Here is a 19,029-nt window from a genome sequence, read left to right as displayed (position 1 = left end):
ACATGTGGAGATCTTTTTGAGCTAATGATTGATTAGAAACCAGTGAGAGTGAAGCTGGTAGTGAAGCAGAACACTTGTTTAGGAACGTGACAGTGAGAATTCATCATTCAGTTGAATTAACTTACATTTGATTAAATCATGGCTAACTGTTTTAGGAAGAAAATTTACAGAAATTAGGCAAACATTCAAAGTATGCAGAATCTCGAAGAATCATTAAGGCATTGTTTGGAGTAAGTAGCAAACATGTTGGATTAAGTTTGTCGATCATTTTAAGTTTTATTTTATTTTATTTAATTTTGACATTTTCACTTATTTACACAGTTACCGAGTGAAAAATGTGCCTCAAAATTATTATTATTTCGAAAAATCGAAGTTTTTTGTCTGTAAATTTCAAACGTTTAAATAACATAATGACACTTTAGATGACAGCTAAGTTTGACAGGGGTCAAATGTCTATATATGTATCAGTGGCGAGGCGTGACTTATTTATAAAGTTAAGTCGGAGAAAAATGAGGGACTAGAAAAAATATCAGAAATGTACTTGCTGAAAAAGATCTCCCAACTGAAGTAACACTATTCGGAAGTGTTAAAAACAATCTACTCAAATTAAAAAATTGAGGAAATGTGTCGCGTAACATGTCTAACAAGGGTGCTTAATCTTCAAGGTGACGAAGGGATGGAGTTGTATGCAAAAACTTTAAGTTCATTTTTTAAAGCCTTAAAATCGAATATTCCATGAAAAATATTTATTCAAGAAGATATTTTTTTATATGGCATTGTTGCTACAAAAGAATCCTATTTCGATTTATTATAATGTTAATTTAAGAATACTAAATTAGTAAAAGATTTATATCTTGCATTAAGTTGACCTATAATCTTTAATCTTATCTTTAATTTGTGTACAAAAAAGCGTTAATAGCGCGTTTTTGAATCCTTTTCAAGCAATATCCTTTTCAATGGCGGTCATTATTTTCATCTAACAGAAAATCTCTCAAATAGCAATCTATTCCTAAAAGAGCCGTTGTGACTTTTAAGTTACTAAAATTTAAACAAAATGCAACCACATTTCACAAATCACTTCCAATTCAAATATTATACACCTTGCAATGCAATCTGCCTCATTAATGTTTGCTACTTGTGCCACTTAATTAAAATTACAGTAACTTTCTGCCAAAAGTAATTCCACTACGCAATTTTGCTTAAGTGGCAACCCCTACTTCTTAAACTTCCTCCGCCGAGAATGAAGGAAAATATCAAATAAGTCCATAGAAGACGGGTTACGTTTGCCTTTTTTTCTATACAGAATGGATGAATTTTTGTTTGCTCTATGAATAACAAGTGTAGTGCAGTGCGTCAACGTTCTGCTTAGCTTAGGCTCAACCTCACATGCGCAACAATCTTGCTTGTTTTTGCACAAGCAAGTGAATTTTCAGAAATTCATCGAAAGAAAGGCGGTGAACATCGGGTTATTTCTATGCTTAAGAAAGCGTTGGTTGAATAAAGAAGCACGCGCCTAGAGAGAAGTAAAAGAGCAAACGGGAGAGAAAACAAATTTTGCTCTATTCAGCGATAAATTAATAACCCGGCATACCTTGAAAGAAGAAAATACATGTTGATTAAATTATTGTAAAGTAATGTCGATGTAACAATGTTGCTGTTGTATGATTTGTTTATATACATGTTGCATGAAGTTTTTCTTGTTGATATTGAGATTTACAAAAGGTAAGTCGATTGGAATCGACTTATATGGTGCCTTCGCCACTGATATGTATATCTCTTCAACCTTATTTGTTGTTTAAATAAGAATAAAAAATTATCGAAAACACTTATAATTAACTGCACCGCCATCTTTAAATAAAAGTTTTTCTTTTTTGCATCCGAACAGAGCCAAAACTGTTCAAAACTATGTTATACTAATATTTTCTTTTAGTCAATTTCTGAATGTTCGTTGAGAGTAAAAAGTTAGATGCGAAAAATTTGAAGCTTGTGAAATTAATGAAAATAAATGAAAAATATAGAAACAATTGAAATATCAATAAAAGGTTGTTTCAACAAATAAAGTACATTTTCTGAGATACAAAAAGTTCAATATCTTATTTAAAAATGTTATGTTCTTTTTTAATTTTAAGAGCTTGTTTTTATCATTAATCAATCAATCATACGGAATTATGTATTTGAAACTTTACTGAAATGTCGTTTATGATATCAGCTCTCAAAAATCCCTAAAGCCAATTTAAACTCAAACGGAATTCACAACGAAATAATGCTGTTCGGAATAAGTGCAGAGCAGTTACCGCTGCCTACCAACCTCATAAACCCTAATGTATGAGCATGTGGTTAATTTATGCAATATGGTTTTATTACACAATGAATCATTTAAAATTTATAAAATTTTCCAACAATACGAGTATTTCTCCCTAATTAAAGAATAGGTATACATAATTACAAAATATTACACATGAATTATATCCTAAAATTCTACATTATTTTACGTATGAACAAAGAAAATGTATGAACGGCTTAAGCTCCTTATGGTATCAAGAATTTATGTACGAGTATATTTAAATTATTGAAACCATATGAGGTTTGTTATATTACAAAAAGGAATAAGGATCGAGCATAATAATAATTCAATTGAATACATTACGAAATTAAATTACGACACGATACATTATATCAATTATAATGAATATTTATGAGATAGAAAAGGTAATCATAGTTCAAGGTATCCAATTTATTTCCATCAGACTTTTACATAGATTCTCGTATTTCATATAAATAATTGTATTTTCTTTCATTGGTTTTTCGTTAATGAAGACGGAATAAATTATGATTTTACTTTAACTTACTTTGGCAAAAATAAAGCAGGTTTCTAAACACACATCACACAATAGTTTAAGATGAGTGATGATGATCAATTAGGATACAAAGAACTTTTTCGTTGTGGCTGAGAAATATGGAAATATGAAGCTTTTAGATCAATAAACTCTTTAAGCTTCGACCATAAGATACGAATCAAAAACAAATATATCATAAACAAATAATGATAATTAGCACCTACGTATATAATGATTCTGGATTTTTCTTCTGAGTTATAATGAGCAATTTGTCAACTTTAATGAACTGTAAAAAATAATATAAGATAAGATAAACATTTCAAAATCACTTTGACTGAATGAGCAGAAAGAAAAATTACAGCAAAACAAGGGACCGTGTTTTTATTTTTATATTAAAAGAATAATTATGATAGTGGGAAAATCAAATCCTAAATACTATGTACAAGGTTCCTAGTATTCAATATGTAGAACATATTTGGTATATATACTGATAATATCCTTGTTTATTATTTTTGGATTCAAAATATAGACCAATGACTTATGGTCAAAAAATGCATCCGCAGTAGTCCGGTTTGTATATTTGAAAACTGGTGCAATTTAATATCTGAAAGAATAGTTAAAGATAATATTGAAAAATATTTAGCAAAACTCAGAGCAGACCTAGTTTTAACTATTAACAAATTTTAAAGTGGATATGGCACAAACATATCAGGATAAATTTATTGAAGCTGAAAAAACTAAGAACTCAAACAATGGGTTTAGTTCGTAGAGTATTGTCTAATTATGTCTATATCTTCGCTTACAACGGATATCTCTAACTAACTTTTTTAAAACGTTACCACGTCTGTACGTTGGGGAAGCTTTTTTTGTCGTCCATTTCTCAAGAACAAGTAGAGATATTATGTTGCTTTACAGATAATAACATCGGAAGATGCAGAAAGGAATTTCAAAAAAGAGATTGGAATGTTGCCCACACTGATAACTTACCATCCCGTCTGTCGATTTGTCTGGCTTAAAACTTTAATAATATTTTGTGTGAGATACATAATTTCAAGTCATAATAATTTTCTTAAAAGACTAATTGAAAACTACCAACAAGATTTTACATATGTTGAAAGAGGTTGATTTCAAAATCGATTTTTGTTAATGATTTTAGTCGATAACCAATACCAATTTCAACCAATTTAAGTATTATTTCTTGAAAAATTTTATTTCTCATATAAACAAATACCGAATGAAATTATTTTGATGTCAATACCTTCATGTATTCCCAAGATATCAAGAATCGAATATCAATTTTTGCCAATTTTGCGCAGGTACAATTTTGTGTAGATTTTAATTTTTATGAAAAAAATGACTATTGGATTTTTATAAAAAATTTACTGACCGTTGAAAATAATATTTTGTACATCATGAAACTAGTTTGAAGCCAACGTTTTTAATTTTTAACACAGACATCTCTCTAAAATCTATTAATTGAATACTAGGGACCTTGAAAAGTCGAGAAGTTTTAAAATTTGTACAATAAGAACGATTACAATAATGTAATATATAAATATTTTTTTTAAGTATTGATGAAAGGTATTATAAAAGGTTTTTTTTCAATAATGCGGCTAGATTATGAAATGGAATAAAACAAGCTGTGTGTGGAAAAATATTTATTTATTTGAAAGGCGCATGTACTCATATGCCATTAAGTGTGGAATATAACATCATTTAAATGCCCGCCACGGCTTCTAACGGTGGCACGGATAAGAGTGATCCAATTTTCTATGACTCTTCCGCATAGAATCGTTTTCGAAAAAGTACGGATCAACTACGCCGCCAGCCCAAAGTCAGCACGGTAATATTCTCGGTCGATCTTGCGTTCCTTGAACTTACGGGTGTTGGCTTATTGTTTACTAAACCGGTCGTCTCAAACATCTCATAAAACGTTGAAGAGTTGACTGTGAGGGGAAACCACGTCAACCGTAAAATTGGAGCAATACACTCAAGGTTTGCGTTTACGCCAACTCATTTTGATAATAATATTTTATCGTTTGAACGTTCTGTTCAATCGGGATGCGACCCACACTGATAACTTCCCATCCCGTCTATCGATTTGTCTTGCTTGAAAGTTTGTCTATATGTTTTAATTTTTACCAAATTTGCGTACCTTTTTGTAGATTTAATTTTTTTATGAAAAAAACGGACTGTTGGATTTTTATAAAAAAAATTACTAAATATCGGAATTAATATTTCTGTGAAATAAAATAAGTTTGAAGCCAATATTTGTAATTTTTGAAAAGCTATGAGTCGAAAGCAAATTTTTAATAAGTTTTAGAACTGTCGATTTGATTTTTTTCAAAATGTATCCTAATGTTAAAAACAATATTACTTATAAGTTAAAATTAGTTGGAAGCCATAATCTCAAATTTTTGAAAAGATATTTGTGTTGAAAATCAATTTTTACCAACTTTTGTTGAATTGAAAACAATATGTTTTGAAAGATAAAAGTAGTTTAAGGTAAATATGTCAAAGTTTTGAAAAGATATTTGAGTCGAAAATCAATTTTTACCAACTTTGAGTAATGTTTTTTTAGGTTTTTATTTTTTATAAAAAAAACTGTCAATTCGATTTTTCTCAAAATTTTATCACATGTCAAAAACATTATTTTTCATTGCACAAAATTGTTTTACAGGCGAAATCATATTTAAGTCGTAAAATTTTCTAGGTGACAAATTTTATTTCAGTTTTTTTTTTATTTATAAAAAAACCGTTTATTGGATTTTTGTCGAAAAATATACCTGTTATGTATCGCGTTACAATTTATGATATAAAATTTTATTCAAGTCTCTAGCGGTATTTGTTCATGAGATATTTAGGGTTAACCGAAATTTTCACCTTTTTTTAAACTGCTATGGTAAAAAAAAACATGAAATTTTCTTGAGAGCCCTTTCTGCATCTTTCTGCCTTATTATCTGTATAACCCAATTTATTTGAAGTCAATAGCGCTTCTGGTTCTTGAGCTATGGATGACGAAAAAAAACATCGCGATCGTACGGACGTACGAACGTACGTACAACACACGCACGCACAGACATCTCTACCAAAATTTTCAATTTGACAAATCGGACAGATTACAATAACTTCCTATGGGAAGTTAATAAAAGATTTAACAGATGTCACCAAAACAAAATGGACGCCACGATGCGCCAAAATCTCTACCAGAGCCAATTAAAAAACCCTTTAATTTGGAAAACAATTACAATTTTTCTGAAAAAAATAATCTGTCTTGAGGTAATACCTACATTTTGAAGTCAGGTTCGAATTAAAGCCACCAATACTCATTGGAAAAGTGCAATTCTATTATTTGAAACACTTTTCGACCAGTCCACTTTTAATAACAACAAAGAGGACCTAAACTAAACTCACTTTTAAACCCTCATAAAGAGAAAAACATTTAAATTCGATGATTTAACACAATTCATCAAATACATGCAAACTCTTATCAACTATTCAGCTGTAAACGCCTGATTTGTCATTCCCTCTTGAAAAACACTCTGAACCTGCATAATTATAAAAATAATTTAATAACTGGAAGGAATGTTTTCGACGAATAATCATAACAATACATACTTAGAAGACTTAATAGTAGACACGTGTCTGCTATTCGGAATTAATAATTCTTTGAATATATCCATAGATAAAAATGTTGGTTTATTATCTTTGAACAATTTTTCATTTTACGAAATATTTAAATTATAATAACAATATATTATAATGTGTACCTTTCTTCCACATCAATGCGGTGAAATGTAAATATTTTTAATTCTTTTCATTCAAATCAAAAATGTAATGGTATAAGCTCTTTCAGACTCGTTATAGTTTGTTTTTACGATTATTATTAAAACCAAAGCGAAAATTTAAGCAATTTATTTCAATATCAGCGGTATTGGTTTATAGAGCAAATGTCATATTCCTATTGATTTAAAGCACATTTATTTAACCAAAATCAAATCCACTATCGACCAAAAATGTAGGTACGAACTAGATTCCAATTTTATACAATTAAACCGGACAACCCACTGTTTGCGTAGTTGTTCATTTGGTATTTGATTCCAACGATGCCCTCTGGTGGCAGTGGCATGTATGTCCTTGGCTCGTGTTATATGTAGGTTACTATTTCTGTTTTTGTATGTCATTGTAAAGTTTTCATTTAAATATCTTTTCATTTGTTCATATATAGTAACATCCTTAGTATACATATAGTTAGAGGGTTCTGTTACTGAACCACTTCATAGATTCCTATATATAAATGATGTGTTTCCGCCCTAAACATAATAACGGTGTCTATACTATACTGTGCTACTGCATGACATTTACACTCTATCGCACAAATAAACGCTCCAATTGAATGCACTTTGATCTGCTTGTTGTTTTCCTTCCCTTCCCTTAACTTAACATATTTGAGGCGGTCTTATAATAAATTAAAATTTTAGAGATAGATCTATGCTGAATTTGAACTAATGTTAATGGCGTACACATTTCTTTTTGATTTTGTATAATAACGATGATTGTAGAATAACGAAAGAATGGTTGGTAGTTTTTTAAACAAAGGAATTTTAATATTTAATATTTTGTAAAGTTTTCCAATAAGAGGTTACTTATGAAACGAAAAAGGGGGGTTTTAGTTCAAACAAATATTAATGGACTTTTATTTCATTTCAAAACCAAGGGTATGCGTTAAGAGAAATTGAAAAAGTAGATATGCAATTCAAATTTAAAGTTTAAGCTGTTTTATGTTGAGATTTATTCGGGTAGTTGAATCAATATATTTGTCTTTAAATATTAACAACAATATTGCTATGTCATGCAACTATCTGGAAGAAAGTTTATTCTTTTATTCTAATGATATTTAATTAAAAATTCAATTTTTTAGTACTTTTTTAATATTTTTATTTTAAGTTTTTATTTTTATTTCAATTGGTAATAGTTTTATAAAATAATAATATCAATCATTAACTTCTTATAGGAAGTTATTGTATTGGGTCCGATTTTTTTAATCAAAAATTTTGACATTTTTCGACGTTTCAAGGCCCCTAAACAAACAAAAGATTTTTAGAGAGATGTCTATGCGTGCGTACGTTTTGGAAGCTTTTTTCGTCGTCCATATCTAAAGAACCAGTTGAGTTATCGACTTCAAATACATTATTTGTACATTTAATAATTCAGAAAGATGCGGAAAGGACTCTCAAAAGCTTAAAATATCTTCCGATCCAGTAATGCTAGCGGTTTGAGTATACACTTTATGTTATACATTGTGACGTAATACCAAAACCAACATAATTTTGAAAGCAAATCAACTCACGGTTTTTCTATAAATAAAAAAATGAAACAAAAATGATTGTCTCCTCGAATATTTTACGAAAAAATAATTTTATACAACGAAATGGTAAAATTTTGTGAAAAATCGAAATATCATTACAAAAGTTGGTAAAAATTGATGTTCTATTCATTTATTTATTTTCAAAAGTTAAAGACATTGACTTGAAACTAATTTTATCATTTTTATTTGAAAATCATACAGTCAGTTTATTTTTTATTTTTACTAAAATCTAAAAAATAAGTACGCAAAATTGAAAAAAAAAACATATTTTACTCTCGATATCTCGTAAATAAATGAAGGTACTTCGAAAAGATTTTATTCTGTGTTAAATTTCTCAGCGAAATCCAATTCTTATGAACTGAGTTACAAAAAAGTGGTGCACCTTGAAATTTCGCAATAATTTCAAATATGTAAAAAAGCCTTTTTTGTAATTTAATACTGTTTATTAACATTCAATATTATTAAATTATGTACAAAATAAAGGGGAAGTAAAAGGGAAACTTTTACATTAATCATAAAATAAATACGTTTTTGTTCACTGAAAAGTGGGTTGTCTCTCCTAACATCTATCAAAGCTTTAATTTGCCTCGGCTTACGTCCATCTGGTGAGCGTCGACAAAACCTGGGCCTCGGTTCAATCTTGGTTAAGGCGAGCAAATTCCATTCCATTGGTTTACGACCAGATCACTCTCAATTAAACTTCGCCCCACCGTTTAAGTATTTAAAGTGATACTTCTCACTGATTAAAGTCAGTGAGACACTTCAAACGCTATTTGGTGACGATCTCGAAGGTTTTGAGGCACCTAATATCTCTGCAAAAATAAAGCAGTATATTATTAAAATAATAACAACACATCACTTTTTTTGTAACTTCAGTTTATAAATAGAAATACAAACTTTCAAGAAATACTACTAAAATTGGTAGGAACTGGATTTCGACTAAAAATCTCTTTAACAAAAATTGATTTTGAAATCAAACTATTTCATTATATGCAAAATATTGTTATTGCTCAAAAAATTCAATTAACAACTTTAAAACAAAAACCGAAAACCTAACTAAAAAAAAACACTGTTTATTAATGGAGAACAAAGAAAGATATTGACACATAATTATTTATCTCAACCCAGCCTCTTTTTTCATATAATATTCTTTAATCTTTATAAGTTGTTAGATTTAAACTGTTTTACAAAAAACTGAAATAAACGCTTAACCCTATAAGCTAAAAGGGTTTTCATCAGAATAAGGCAAAACGGTTCAAAAGTAAGTTTCACCCTCGTAACAAATCTATGTTTGTATCAATTTATTTATTAAAAATATAAACCTAAGTTAATAGTTAAAAACCTTTTTGTAAAAACTATAAAAGTATTTAATTTAAGGATTCCTCAAAACTTCATATTGAGTTAAGTAAATACTCAAAACTAATGAGAATGTCCGGATACTAAATAAAATATATACTGAATTAAATTATATCTGGAAAACAAAAATTTGAACATTTAAAAATCAATATACAATTTATTGTTAAGAGAAATTTTTAAGGCGAATATTTTAAGAACCTGATGTGATAGAAACATATAGTGGGGCAGTAAAGAAAACATAACTTTGTGGACCAGTGATTTTGACAAACATTTTAAGGAATTTAGTTAACTGTTAAAGCCATTTTACAAGCTTACATTTACTAAACTTAAAAGAAGATTTACCTAATATCAAACGATTGTATCGTAACGTCTACTTTAATTTTTTGCTGAATCCAGCATAATTAATCTTATAAGAACAATAGATGGAATAATCTACAGTTGGAAATTACGAATAAAAGGTCTTTAAAGATTGTTTGCTTCGTTTTTTTCACGAATTGTGACTATTTAGATAGTTTACTAGTTCAAAAACGAAAATAAAGGTTTTAAATTTTGGAGTCGTTTAGTAAATTGGTCAATATTGAGAAAATTGATACTTGGTAAAATGTAAGACCTTTACAATTAGTTCTTTTAAATTTTGAGCCACTGCTTTTAAACATAGGTACATAGGTTAGGTTTAGGTTCAAGGGGTTGTCGGAGCAAAAGAAATTGGTGAAGATTTAGGTTCTGAACACCTCACTGAACATTGAACTTCGCGTAGGTCGTCAAAAAAAGCTTTTCGAATTCGCATAGAAAATCAAAGATTTACTTTACAATCTCCTCATCTTCATACCCTTTCCATAAATAAGATGAGCTGTTACTCTTTCAGTTGTGAATTGTTAAGATACCGAGAAATTTAATCAATAATTGAAGTCTGGTTGGTTTTAGTAAATATTTAATTCGGTCATAGATTTCTCAAATCCAAGCCCAGCTTTAAGTGTCTATTATATTTGAATTTTCCTATTTATTTGTGATGGCTTTGGTTAGACTATCAAAAAGTAGTGATTCGTTTTTGACCAATTTGTCTACTCTTTCATTTCGATCAATATCACAATTCACTCTCTGACCTAAATTGGAAGGTAATAGTGTTGGTTTTGCTGAGTTAACTTAGTTTCTTACGGTACTCTCTTATCAGATTTAACTTTATGACATTGACGGAGATGGATATGCCTACGTTTTTTATTGTTTAAGGAAAGATCATTAGTGACTTCAGAATAATTTCCTCGAAAGACCCTGCAGTAAGCCTTAATGATCTTTCCCCAAACGAACTACTAGTTTTGGAACGTTGCGTAAAAATTGATCCATAAGTTGTTATTATGATCTTGTTCCTTCCTAGTAGAGATTTCCTGTAAGGCCTTCTATATTAAAATCTTTGTATGGCTTTAATAAGTCTTTTTAAACGTATATCTGATAGCCCTTTTCCCGGTGTTACGCTGCATAACATACATAAAACGTATATCTGATTTTTATTTCGAGCTTCTGATTCTTATTTTTTCAAAACTAGTCTTACGGAAAAATTTGAATAAAAATTTGTTCGAATCTGAAGTACCAATATACTCGTATGTATGTAAGTGTTTAAAATATGAATAATTATAATAATTTTTAACCAGAAATTTTAAATATTTGTTCTATAAAACTATTAACGAAGGTTAAACAGATCCAAAAAGAAGCAATCTTAAACAGCATTTGTCCATATCAAAAAATAGGAATTTATCTTATTTTTTACAGCCACCATCATAACTTTATTTTCTTTTCTCAAGAAAACATTATTTTGAATGCGTATTTTTTTAACTTGTGAGATGTTATGTTTCATCATCAAAATAAAGGAAACCACTTGCAACCAAAATGTATACTGTTTCCGGCTTAAGTATACATTTTCCATGCATTTTAAAAGAGAATACCGAATAAATAAAGATTTCTCAAGAAAGAAAAAATAAGATATTTAAAATGGAAAGTAAGATTTTTTAAAGAACTCCGTTGAAGGCACTTGAAAGCTTCTTATAAAAGTATCTTTAGAATTTAATATTAACAACAAAAAGAAACGAATCTTTATACCTTTTTTTAGTATACGATGAAACACTAAACAAAATTAATACTTTATCAATTTAAATAAAAACTAAATGCATGACAAAACAACTACGTCTTACGTCTTGAGGAAAATGTAAATCAATATCAATACCATGATAAATCTTGATGCTTTTCTTGGTTCCATGGATACCGCACATTTTAATCTAGGTCACTGGACCCGTTATACTCTAACTCAATAAAAATACACCTGATTCATTGGTATACAGAAACACAAATTCGCCTTCGTCTTGTAAACAGTGTAAATATCAATACCAAGTATCTTGAATATAAAGGGTGTTTTTTTTATCTGCATGTAAAGATTTGATGGATGTTGGTTATGGTTTGGCAGTTTATAATGTCAAATTGATTTCAAATTTCTGTTAAGTAAGGTTTTGCCCATTGATCATGAATTGTTTAACACTAAAACAAAGCTCCTAAATTGTGGAAATTCAACTTGAAAACAAATTTGATCTCTTCTAGAAGTCAACAGACCAATTCGTCCATTTTAAGGCTTCAAAATAAGCAAAAACACAGCAAAAATTGAGCAATGAGAATATTCAATCTTCCCGTACTTATTCTATTAACTGTTTACCTCGTTAAGACGACTTCACTCTCCTCGATTACTTTGTATAGGGCTCTGTTAGGTCATTGGTTTATGCCGAGAAAACAGCCAATATTCAAGCCACCATTGAAACCAAGCGTCCAGATTTTCAAAGATATCTTGAAAATCATTTAAAAAAAATAAACAACAACATTTCCGTTTGTTGCATAATTATTTAAAATTCTTGAGATCTGAAAAAAACACCCGATTCATACATTCAGGTAAGGTACACAATTCGAATTAATAAAATGAGTATTCATTGAAACCATCCAACAACCCAAGAAACACACCGTGGCAGGTGGAAGGTAGCTTCTATCTCTAATCAACCGGGTCAACAGTTGAAGATGTTCTAATTGAATTAGAGACCAACACGATGACGACGAACGGCAAACGGTGACAACGACGTTCGTTTGATTAATTCATTGTTACCAATAAACTATGTACCGTACCGATACAACATTTTGTCATTTAAATCGATTTTCACCTTAACATCGAGATGGCAGTTATAACATAGCTGCTGTTTTATTTAGACATCATGAATTTTCGGTAAGCAAGCCATGAATTTGTGTTGATCAATTGTTATGAGGATTATTTTGTAATTTTTTGTTTTTTTTGTTGGAATTGTTCGCTAAATTAACTTTTAACATTAAATTTAAAAAAGAATTTATTTTACAGTTGTTGTAATAGCGGCTGTCTGCTTTTTGGGAACTTCAAATCAGGTGCAGGAGAGAACGAAAAATTCAACACATGATTGGGCCAAGAGTCGACAAAAACGTTTTCTAATTTTTCAAACTCAAGCCACCCACAAGGTATGTTAAGAAAGAATTTCACCAGTGAAAAAGTTGTGTGTTTTTTGTTTTTGAATGTTTAGTTTGAAATTTCAATAGAACCCAATTTTAAAGAATTTTTAATAAAACGATACAAAAATTAAAGAAAAGAGAATTAGTGATATACCTTGTGTTAAAAAGTAAGTAAAATAGTTCTGGAATATTATCTACAACAGAGGAAATGCAAACAAATTATTTTTCGTTCATTTTGCGGTATTGACACTTATAAGTTTCAAACCTCACTTTTTATTGATAAAGATTAAAACATTTCTGCATAAAGTCTTCCCTTATGAGATTAAAGTAGGATTTATATAACTCTTACTACCAATTCCTTAAAAAACATCGAGTGTAGCTTCGGTTGTGTGGCACGTACCGCCGCCGTCCTGTTGAATCCAAATGTTGTCAATATCCTCCTCTTCAATTTTTGTGAACAAACATTCGTTCAACAGGCTCGATATCGATCGCCTCTGACTTACTTAACGGGCACTCCTTGCTCATTTCCGATGAAAACTTGCCCAATTGATGCCTTTGGACTAAAACCCAAAAACGGAATCTTCTCTAAACGTTTTTCCAGCGTTTCAATCTTATAAACACCCATATTCGTTTAGTGGAAGGACAAAACTAAATATCTGTCAATCAGACATGAGCTAAGTGTTATCATTCCCGAACGTTAGATGGCGGACCCTGTATAAAACCTAATCTAAAAGTTCTCGATCTTTGGAACTTCTTTTTGAAAATGTTCGAGTATTTCTTCACAACTAGCTATTTGTATACAACTTAACTCGTGTTAAATTAATTCTTGAGTTCTTTCGAACTTAGATTTCAATTGAATTGAGCTGAATTCTAAGGAATTTTTTGGCATTTTTGTAGAACATCCCATTGGCAATATTGACCTAAAATAGCGATATTATATACAAATAAAATACAGAAAGCATATCAATTCGTTATTTTGTGACCGGCTTTCGAGTTAAAAGTTGTGGTTATTAGATTTCTTTTTCTTGAAAACTCGAATTACAAAAATGTTCAAATTGCATTCCAATTCTAAGTTCTTGAACGTTTAGAAAATCAGAGGATGAGATAAATGTATATGAAAGAGAATTATACTTGTGATCTTTTTCGTGGATTCCCTTCATTGTGAAAAACTGAGTTTTTAGAAGATTCAAGCAGCAGCTTATTGTCAAGATGCCACAATGTTAATAATACTTTAAATGTAAGAATTCTTCCAAGTATAGAAATCAATTCCAAATATAAATAAGACTTCTGAAATTTAATTTTGTTCGAACTTAAAACGAAATGAAATTCCGTATTTTACATTTCGTTTTTTTTTTGTTTGATTTTCAAGTGATTTGAATTGTTAAAGTTAAGTGACTGTTCGTGATGGAGTAGGAGACAATAAGGCCAGTTAAATGGATCATTGTGATACCACAAGTATCTTGAAGCCAGTTTGAGTCACTTACGAAATGTGAGAGGCCGAATATGCTAATATGATTTAGATCGTTATAGAAGAATTCTCCTAGGTACAAATGTTTGGTCATTTGTAGAAAATACGAGGAATTCTTTCTCTTCCTCGGTTCTTATGCTGTTCTTATGTTGTGAATGACACTAAATTTGCTAGCCCTTTAGATAAAGCTAATCTCTTTGCTAGGCAGTTCGCCGCCAATTCAACGCTGCCATCAGTGAGTGTTATGACTCCGCCTATACTTGAGCTAGGTAGTGATTCTATGGCGCAAATCTTTTTTTGCACTCGTAGCAAGAGTCCTAAAAGATCTTAAAGTACATAAATCCGCTGGTCCGGATAGTATCCCCGCTATTGTTCTGAAGAGGTGTTCTTCAACGCTGGCAAAACCACTGCGTAAGCTTTTTCATCCGTCCTACTCCTCAGATCTTGTTCCTAGGGGATAGAAAACGGCATTTGTCCAACCTATTCCCAAAAAAGGCAAATCTTCCTCACCGTCTAATAACCGACCGAATGCACTTACGTCCCTTCTTTCCAAGGTCATGAAAACGCTGATTAATTATCAGCTTAGGAAATATCTCGAACATCGAAAGCTTCTTAATGACCGACAAAACGGCTTCCATAGCAATAGGTCCACTAGTGATCTCATGGTTCATCTGACCAAACAGTGGAACAAATCCTTACATCGTTTTGGAGAAAGTAAGATTATTGCACTTGATATTTCAAAAGCATTTGATAGGGTTTGGCATCAGACTTTCTTATCAAAAATGCTTGCTTTCGGTTTTCATAAACCCCTCCTTCATTATATTAGTAATTACCTTTACAAGTTGTATGGGATGGATTCAGTCTGAAAACCACAAAATAAATGGTGGTGTGCCCCAAAGCTCTGTTCTATCTCCAACACTCTTTCTCATTTTTATTAATGATCTCCTGTCTGCAACTTCTACTCCAACGAAACCAACCACCTTTTGTGGAACGATCACATTCGCGATGTCGCCAAAAATGAAGTTTTTCTTCCCCTCTGATCTGGCTGTTATCTACACGAATTATACAAGTCCAAAGCTTGAGTATAACTCCCATACCTGGGCTGATGCTCCTGCAATTTCCTTAAGCCTCTTGGATAGCATTGAACGTAGAGCATTTAGATTAATTGGTGATATTACCACCAACATATAGAGTTTTGTATTTCCCTAAAAAAAAATAGGACTTGACACACAGTCTACACCGATCAGCCTAAAGTATTAGTTTGCTTAAGGTATTTTACTAGAATTCTTTTAGGGTGTTTAGATGCTTTACTGAGACTTCTATAGTAACCACCTCTAGGTGTCCCTCTGCTAATGAATCTTCTAGCAGAAGAGTTGCCCAATTTTAATTATTGTACTAGTCAGCATTAAATAAATTAACTCCCCAATCGAACCGTCAACCAGAAAAAGTTAATGTGATTTCAATTCGACAGGAGAAAATTGTTTAGAAACAGTAGTAATTTAGTAAACCTTAACATTTTAATGTAATGCGCTAGATTTGGGAGAAGCTACAGCTTTTACTTTGAATTTAAAGACAAAGCATTTAAAAACAATGTTCTCTCAACAACTTTTAAGACACATTCAAGACTAGGCTTCGAAATTCGAGTCAAGCTATATTTGGATAATTATTATTATGATAATTAATGGAATTTTTTTAGAAATGATGTGATATCTGTCAGAATTATATCATTTCAGTTAAAAAATTGCTTGATCAAGTTTCAAAATCTTAGATACCTCCCATTTGAGATTCTAATAAATTTAAATTCTTGCGGAAAATAAGATTTGAATCAGAGTTCTAATGTTTTAGAACTTGATGTAAAAAGAAATTAGAACTCAATCAAATTCTAATTCTTCAAAAACCGAAATTAGAACTTTGTGAAGAAATTGGCCGTTAAAATAAACTTTCAACTATCAATATTGACAAATATTTAAAAGGAACATTATGTGATACATTTTTTCATAACGCATCTTTTTCACTTTGAGTGAAATTCACCATTTCATCTAATTTTAAAAATTCCAAAAAACTAAATTATACTCTCCCTTACAGTTTCTAATCAGTCTGGCATTGAATATTGACCTGCATGACAAAACAGCATGGAGATCATTATCGGGTGCATGGAATTTCCAGTGGCAGCATATGCTGCCATTGAAAGTAATCCACTGGTGGAACAGCACCTATTTTCCGGTAAAATCTCGTTCGATGTCATCGGAAACAACATCTCTGCCACTGTCACTGCCAGGTCCTGAGGAGCCCAAGGATCTGACAGCAACTTTTCTCTATGCCATGATTGAAAACTATATGAATAATAAAGGCATGAATGGCAGAGAGTGTCTGCAGAGGGCAATTTGCGAGAATGCCCAGGTACATTTTGTTGGAGGAGTACTTGACCATGTCTACAAGCGGCTGCTGACGTGAGTTTTAATGCTAGTTATGGATGAGCATTTTCCAATTAACACGGTTTTTGTTTCGTTTTATGAAAATGTATTCTCCGCACTCAGGCCCGAACGTTCCATGGAGGGATATTATAAGGACTCGTTTGTGATGGGCTTGAAAGGTGCTGATTGCTTGAAAACATTCTATGGCTGCCCCAAAGGGAAGAGTGTATTCGATCATTTTGTTCGAGTGGAAGACGTAAATGATGTGGACTTGGAGTGAAAATAAAAATTAAAAAACAGAATAACTATGAATATTGAAGATTGCAGATTTTCTGCCGGATATTTCAGGAACGAACAACGAAAACCTGGGACAATAGATAGTTCAGTAGGTGCGCTCCCTGAATAGTCAAGGAGATTTACGTACTCTGAATTGATGCATAAAAATAGAAATAACTTAAAGTTGTATCGATTTTGTTTCACTTTGGACGTTTCACAAATAGGTAGACATCCTCTGAAAGTTTGAATAATTCTATTTTTGAACAGGCTTTAAGCTATGATAGGCTTTTGAGCATCGGGAAGGTTATTTATTGTTTCTTTTTGGACCAACCTACTCGTTATCAGTTTTTCTTTTGAAATTTAAACTTTTGTTCGAGAGTTCTGAAGAAATAAGTGGTTTAAATATCTTTAAAGACATCTCTTTGCGTCACTTTGTCATTGATTGACGTGCCTTTATAGCATTTCGTTTAATTGTAATTAAAAGAAAATTCTGCAAATATCTCCGATAAAAGAATCTTTAAGAAAATGTTTCGTTTTGATTTTTCAATCAATTAAGTTCTGGAATTTATGTTCGAATTTCGGACATGCTCCATAGGAATGTTTGCTTGATTATCAAGGTATAAGATAAGGATCAGGTTCATAAGGAGGTAGATTTATACCTAAAGTCATCTTCCATTCTCAACGTGAAATCAAAATAAAGAAAGGTCAAATCGTCCTTGATATGTCATCCAGAATCGTACTCACGATGTTCAAAGTAAATTTGACAGCAAACCTTCGGGTAAAAAATGTTTAAAAAAATTACGTGTACGCCACAGTGTACACATTAAAACTAATTACTTTTCCTGAAGCAATTTGATACATTTTTTGGGAATTTTTTATTGTTCTAAGGATTTATCGTGTCATGATAAAACACAAGAGAATATGAATATAAAATTTTAAAGAAAGCAAAACAGTAAACAGAGAGTAGACACTTATCTAATGAACATAAAAGTATAAATTTAGTTTTATTGGAACAACAAATTATAAATCATGTAGACTGTATACTAGGTCTGCATTACTATATCAATATTTATTAATTGTGAACTTTTATTTGGAATCATTAACTTGTAAGGTCACATAACTTGGATAAGCAATTTTTTCTTAATGTGAAATGAGCACACATTACATTGGAATAGAAATTACATTAAGGGATCAAATTAATTAATTCATTAAATATTAAAATTGATATGGACGTAGAATTGAACCTTCTAATATCATTATATACTTAAGTTCTATGGATTCTCTTTATTGGCTTTTTCATATACTTAGAAACCTTCAAATAAGCATAAATATGAAGATTCCAATGGGCTTATGTAGAGTACATGTCCATATTCATATGAAGGTGTGTAACGTTATAGATCTTTGAGGGTAAAATTGAGAGTCGATAAAAGCAACTTAAAATTTTATACATTTTTTTGAGGTTTTTTGAAGAGTAAGTATTATTATTCTGGGTCCTTAAGAACATCATTTGGGTTTTTAAAATTGTATCTTTAAGTTTATGTTGTTCAAAAGCCCATTTATTTTTTAAAGAGTTTGAGAACATTGTTAATTTTATTTACCCTTCTAAGACAACCACATCATTTCATTCTCTCAAATTTATCGTTGGTAAAGGAATGTAACCTACCACTTGGTTCAATTAATTATTATTGACATAATAAGGATAATAAATTGAGCTGCTGTCAACGAAGTTTAATAGAGTTGTCAATAGCATACACGTATTTAAGAGGATAAGCAGAAGATATGTGGCTGTAAATGAGACAAATCAAT

General features: G+C 30.7%; 1 protein-coding gene across 1 annotated transcript; it reads left to right on the top strand.

Moving 5' to 3' along the window:
• Positions 1 to 12,750: 12,750 nt before the first annotated feature.
• On the top strand, positions 12,751 to 17,340 carry LOC129947839 (uncharacterized). Its single transcript, XM_056058567.1, has 4 exons — positions 12,751 to 12,811; positions 12,927 to 13,074; positions 16,619 to 16,983; positions 17,071 to 17,340. The coding sequence occupies exons 1-4, from the start codon at positions 12,801 to 12,803 to the stop codon at positions 17,225 to 17,227; spliced, it is 681 nt and encodes a 226-aa protein (XP_055914542.1). The 5' UTR covers positions 12,751 to 12,800; the 3' UTR covers positions 17,228 to 17,340.
• Positions 17,341 to 19,029: the final 1,689 nt, after the last annotated feature.

Source organism: Eupeodes corollae, chromosome 2 (genome assembly GCF_945859685.1).
Source record: "Eupeodes corollae chromosome 2, idEupCoro1.1, whole genome shotgun sequence".
Classification (NCBI taxonomy): Eukaryota; Metazoa; Arthropoda; class Insecta; order Diptera; family Syrphidae; genus Eupeodes; species Eupeodes corollae.
Note: the sequence above shows the minus strand (reverse complement) of the source record. Positions and strands in the feature narration are given on the sequence as shown.

Bases quoted from the DNA above. Each gene is read 5' to 3' on its own strand.
- LOC129947839 (XM_056058567.1), top strand. The intron at 13,075-16,618 runs GTATGTTAAGAA...TCTCCCTTACAG, and splicing joins AAACTCAAGCCACCCACAAG to TTTCTAATCAGTCTGGCATT. The intron at 16,984-17,070 runs GTGAGTTTTAAT...CTCCGCACTCAG, and splicing joins GTCTACAAGCGGCTGCTGAC to GCCCGAACGTTCCATGGAGG.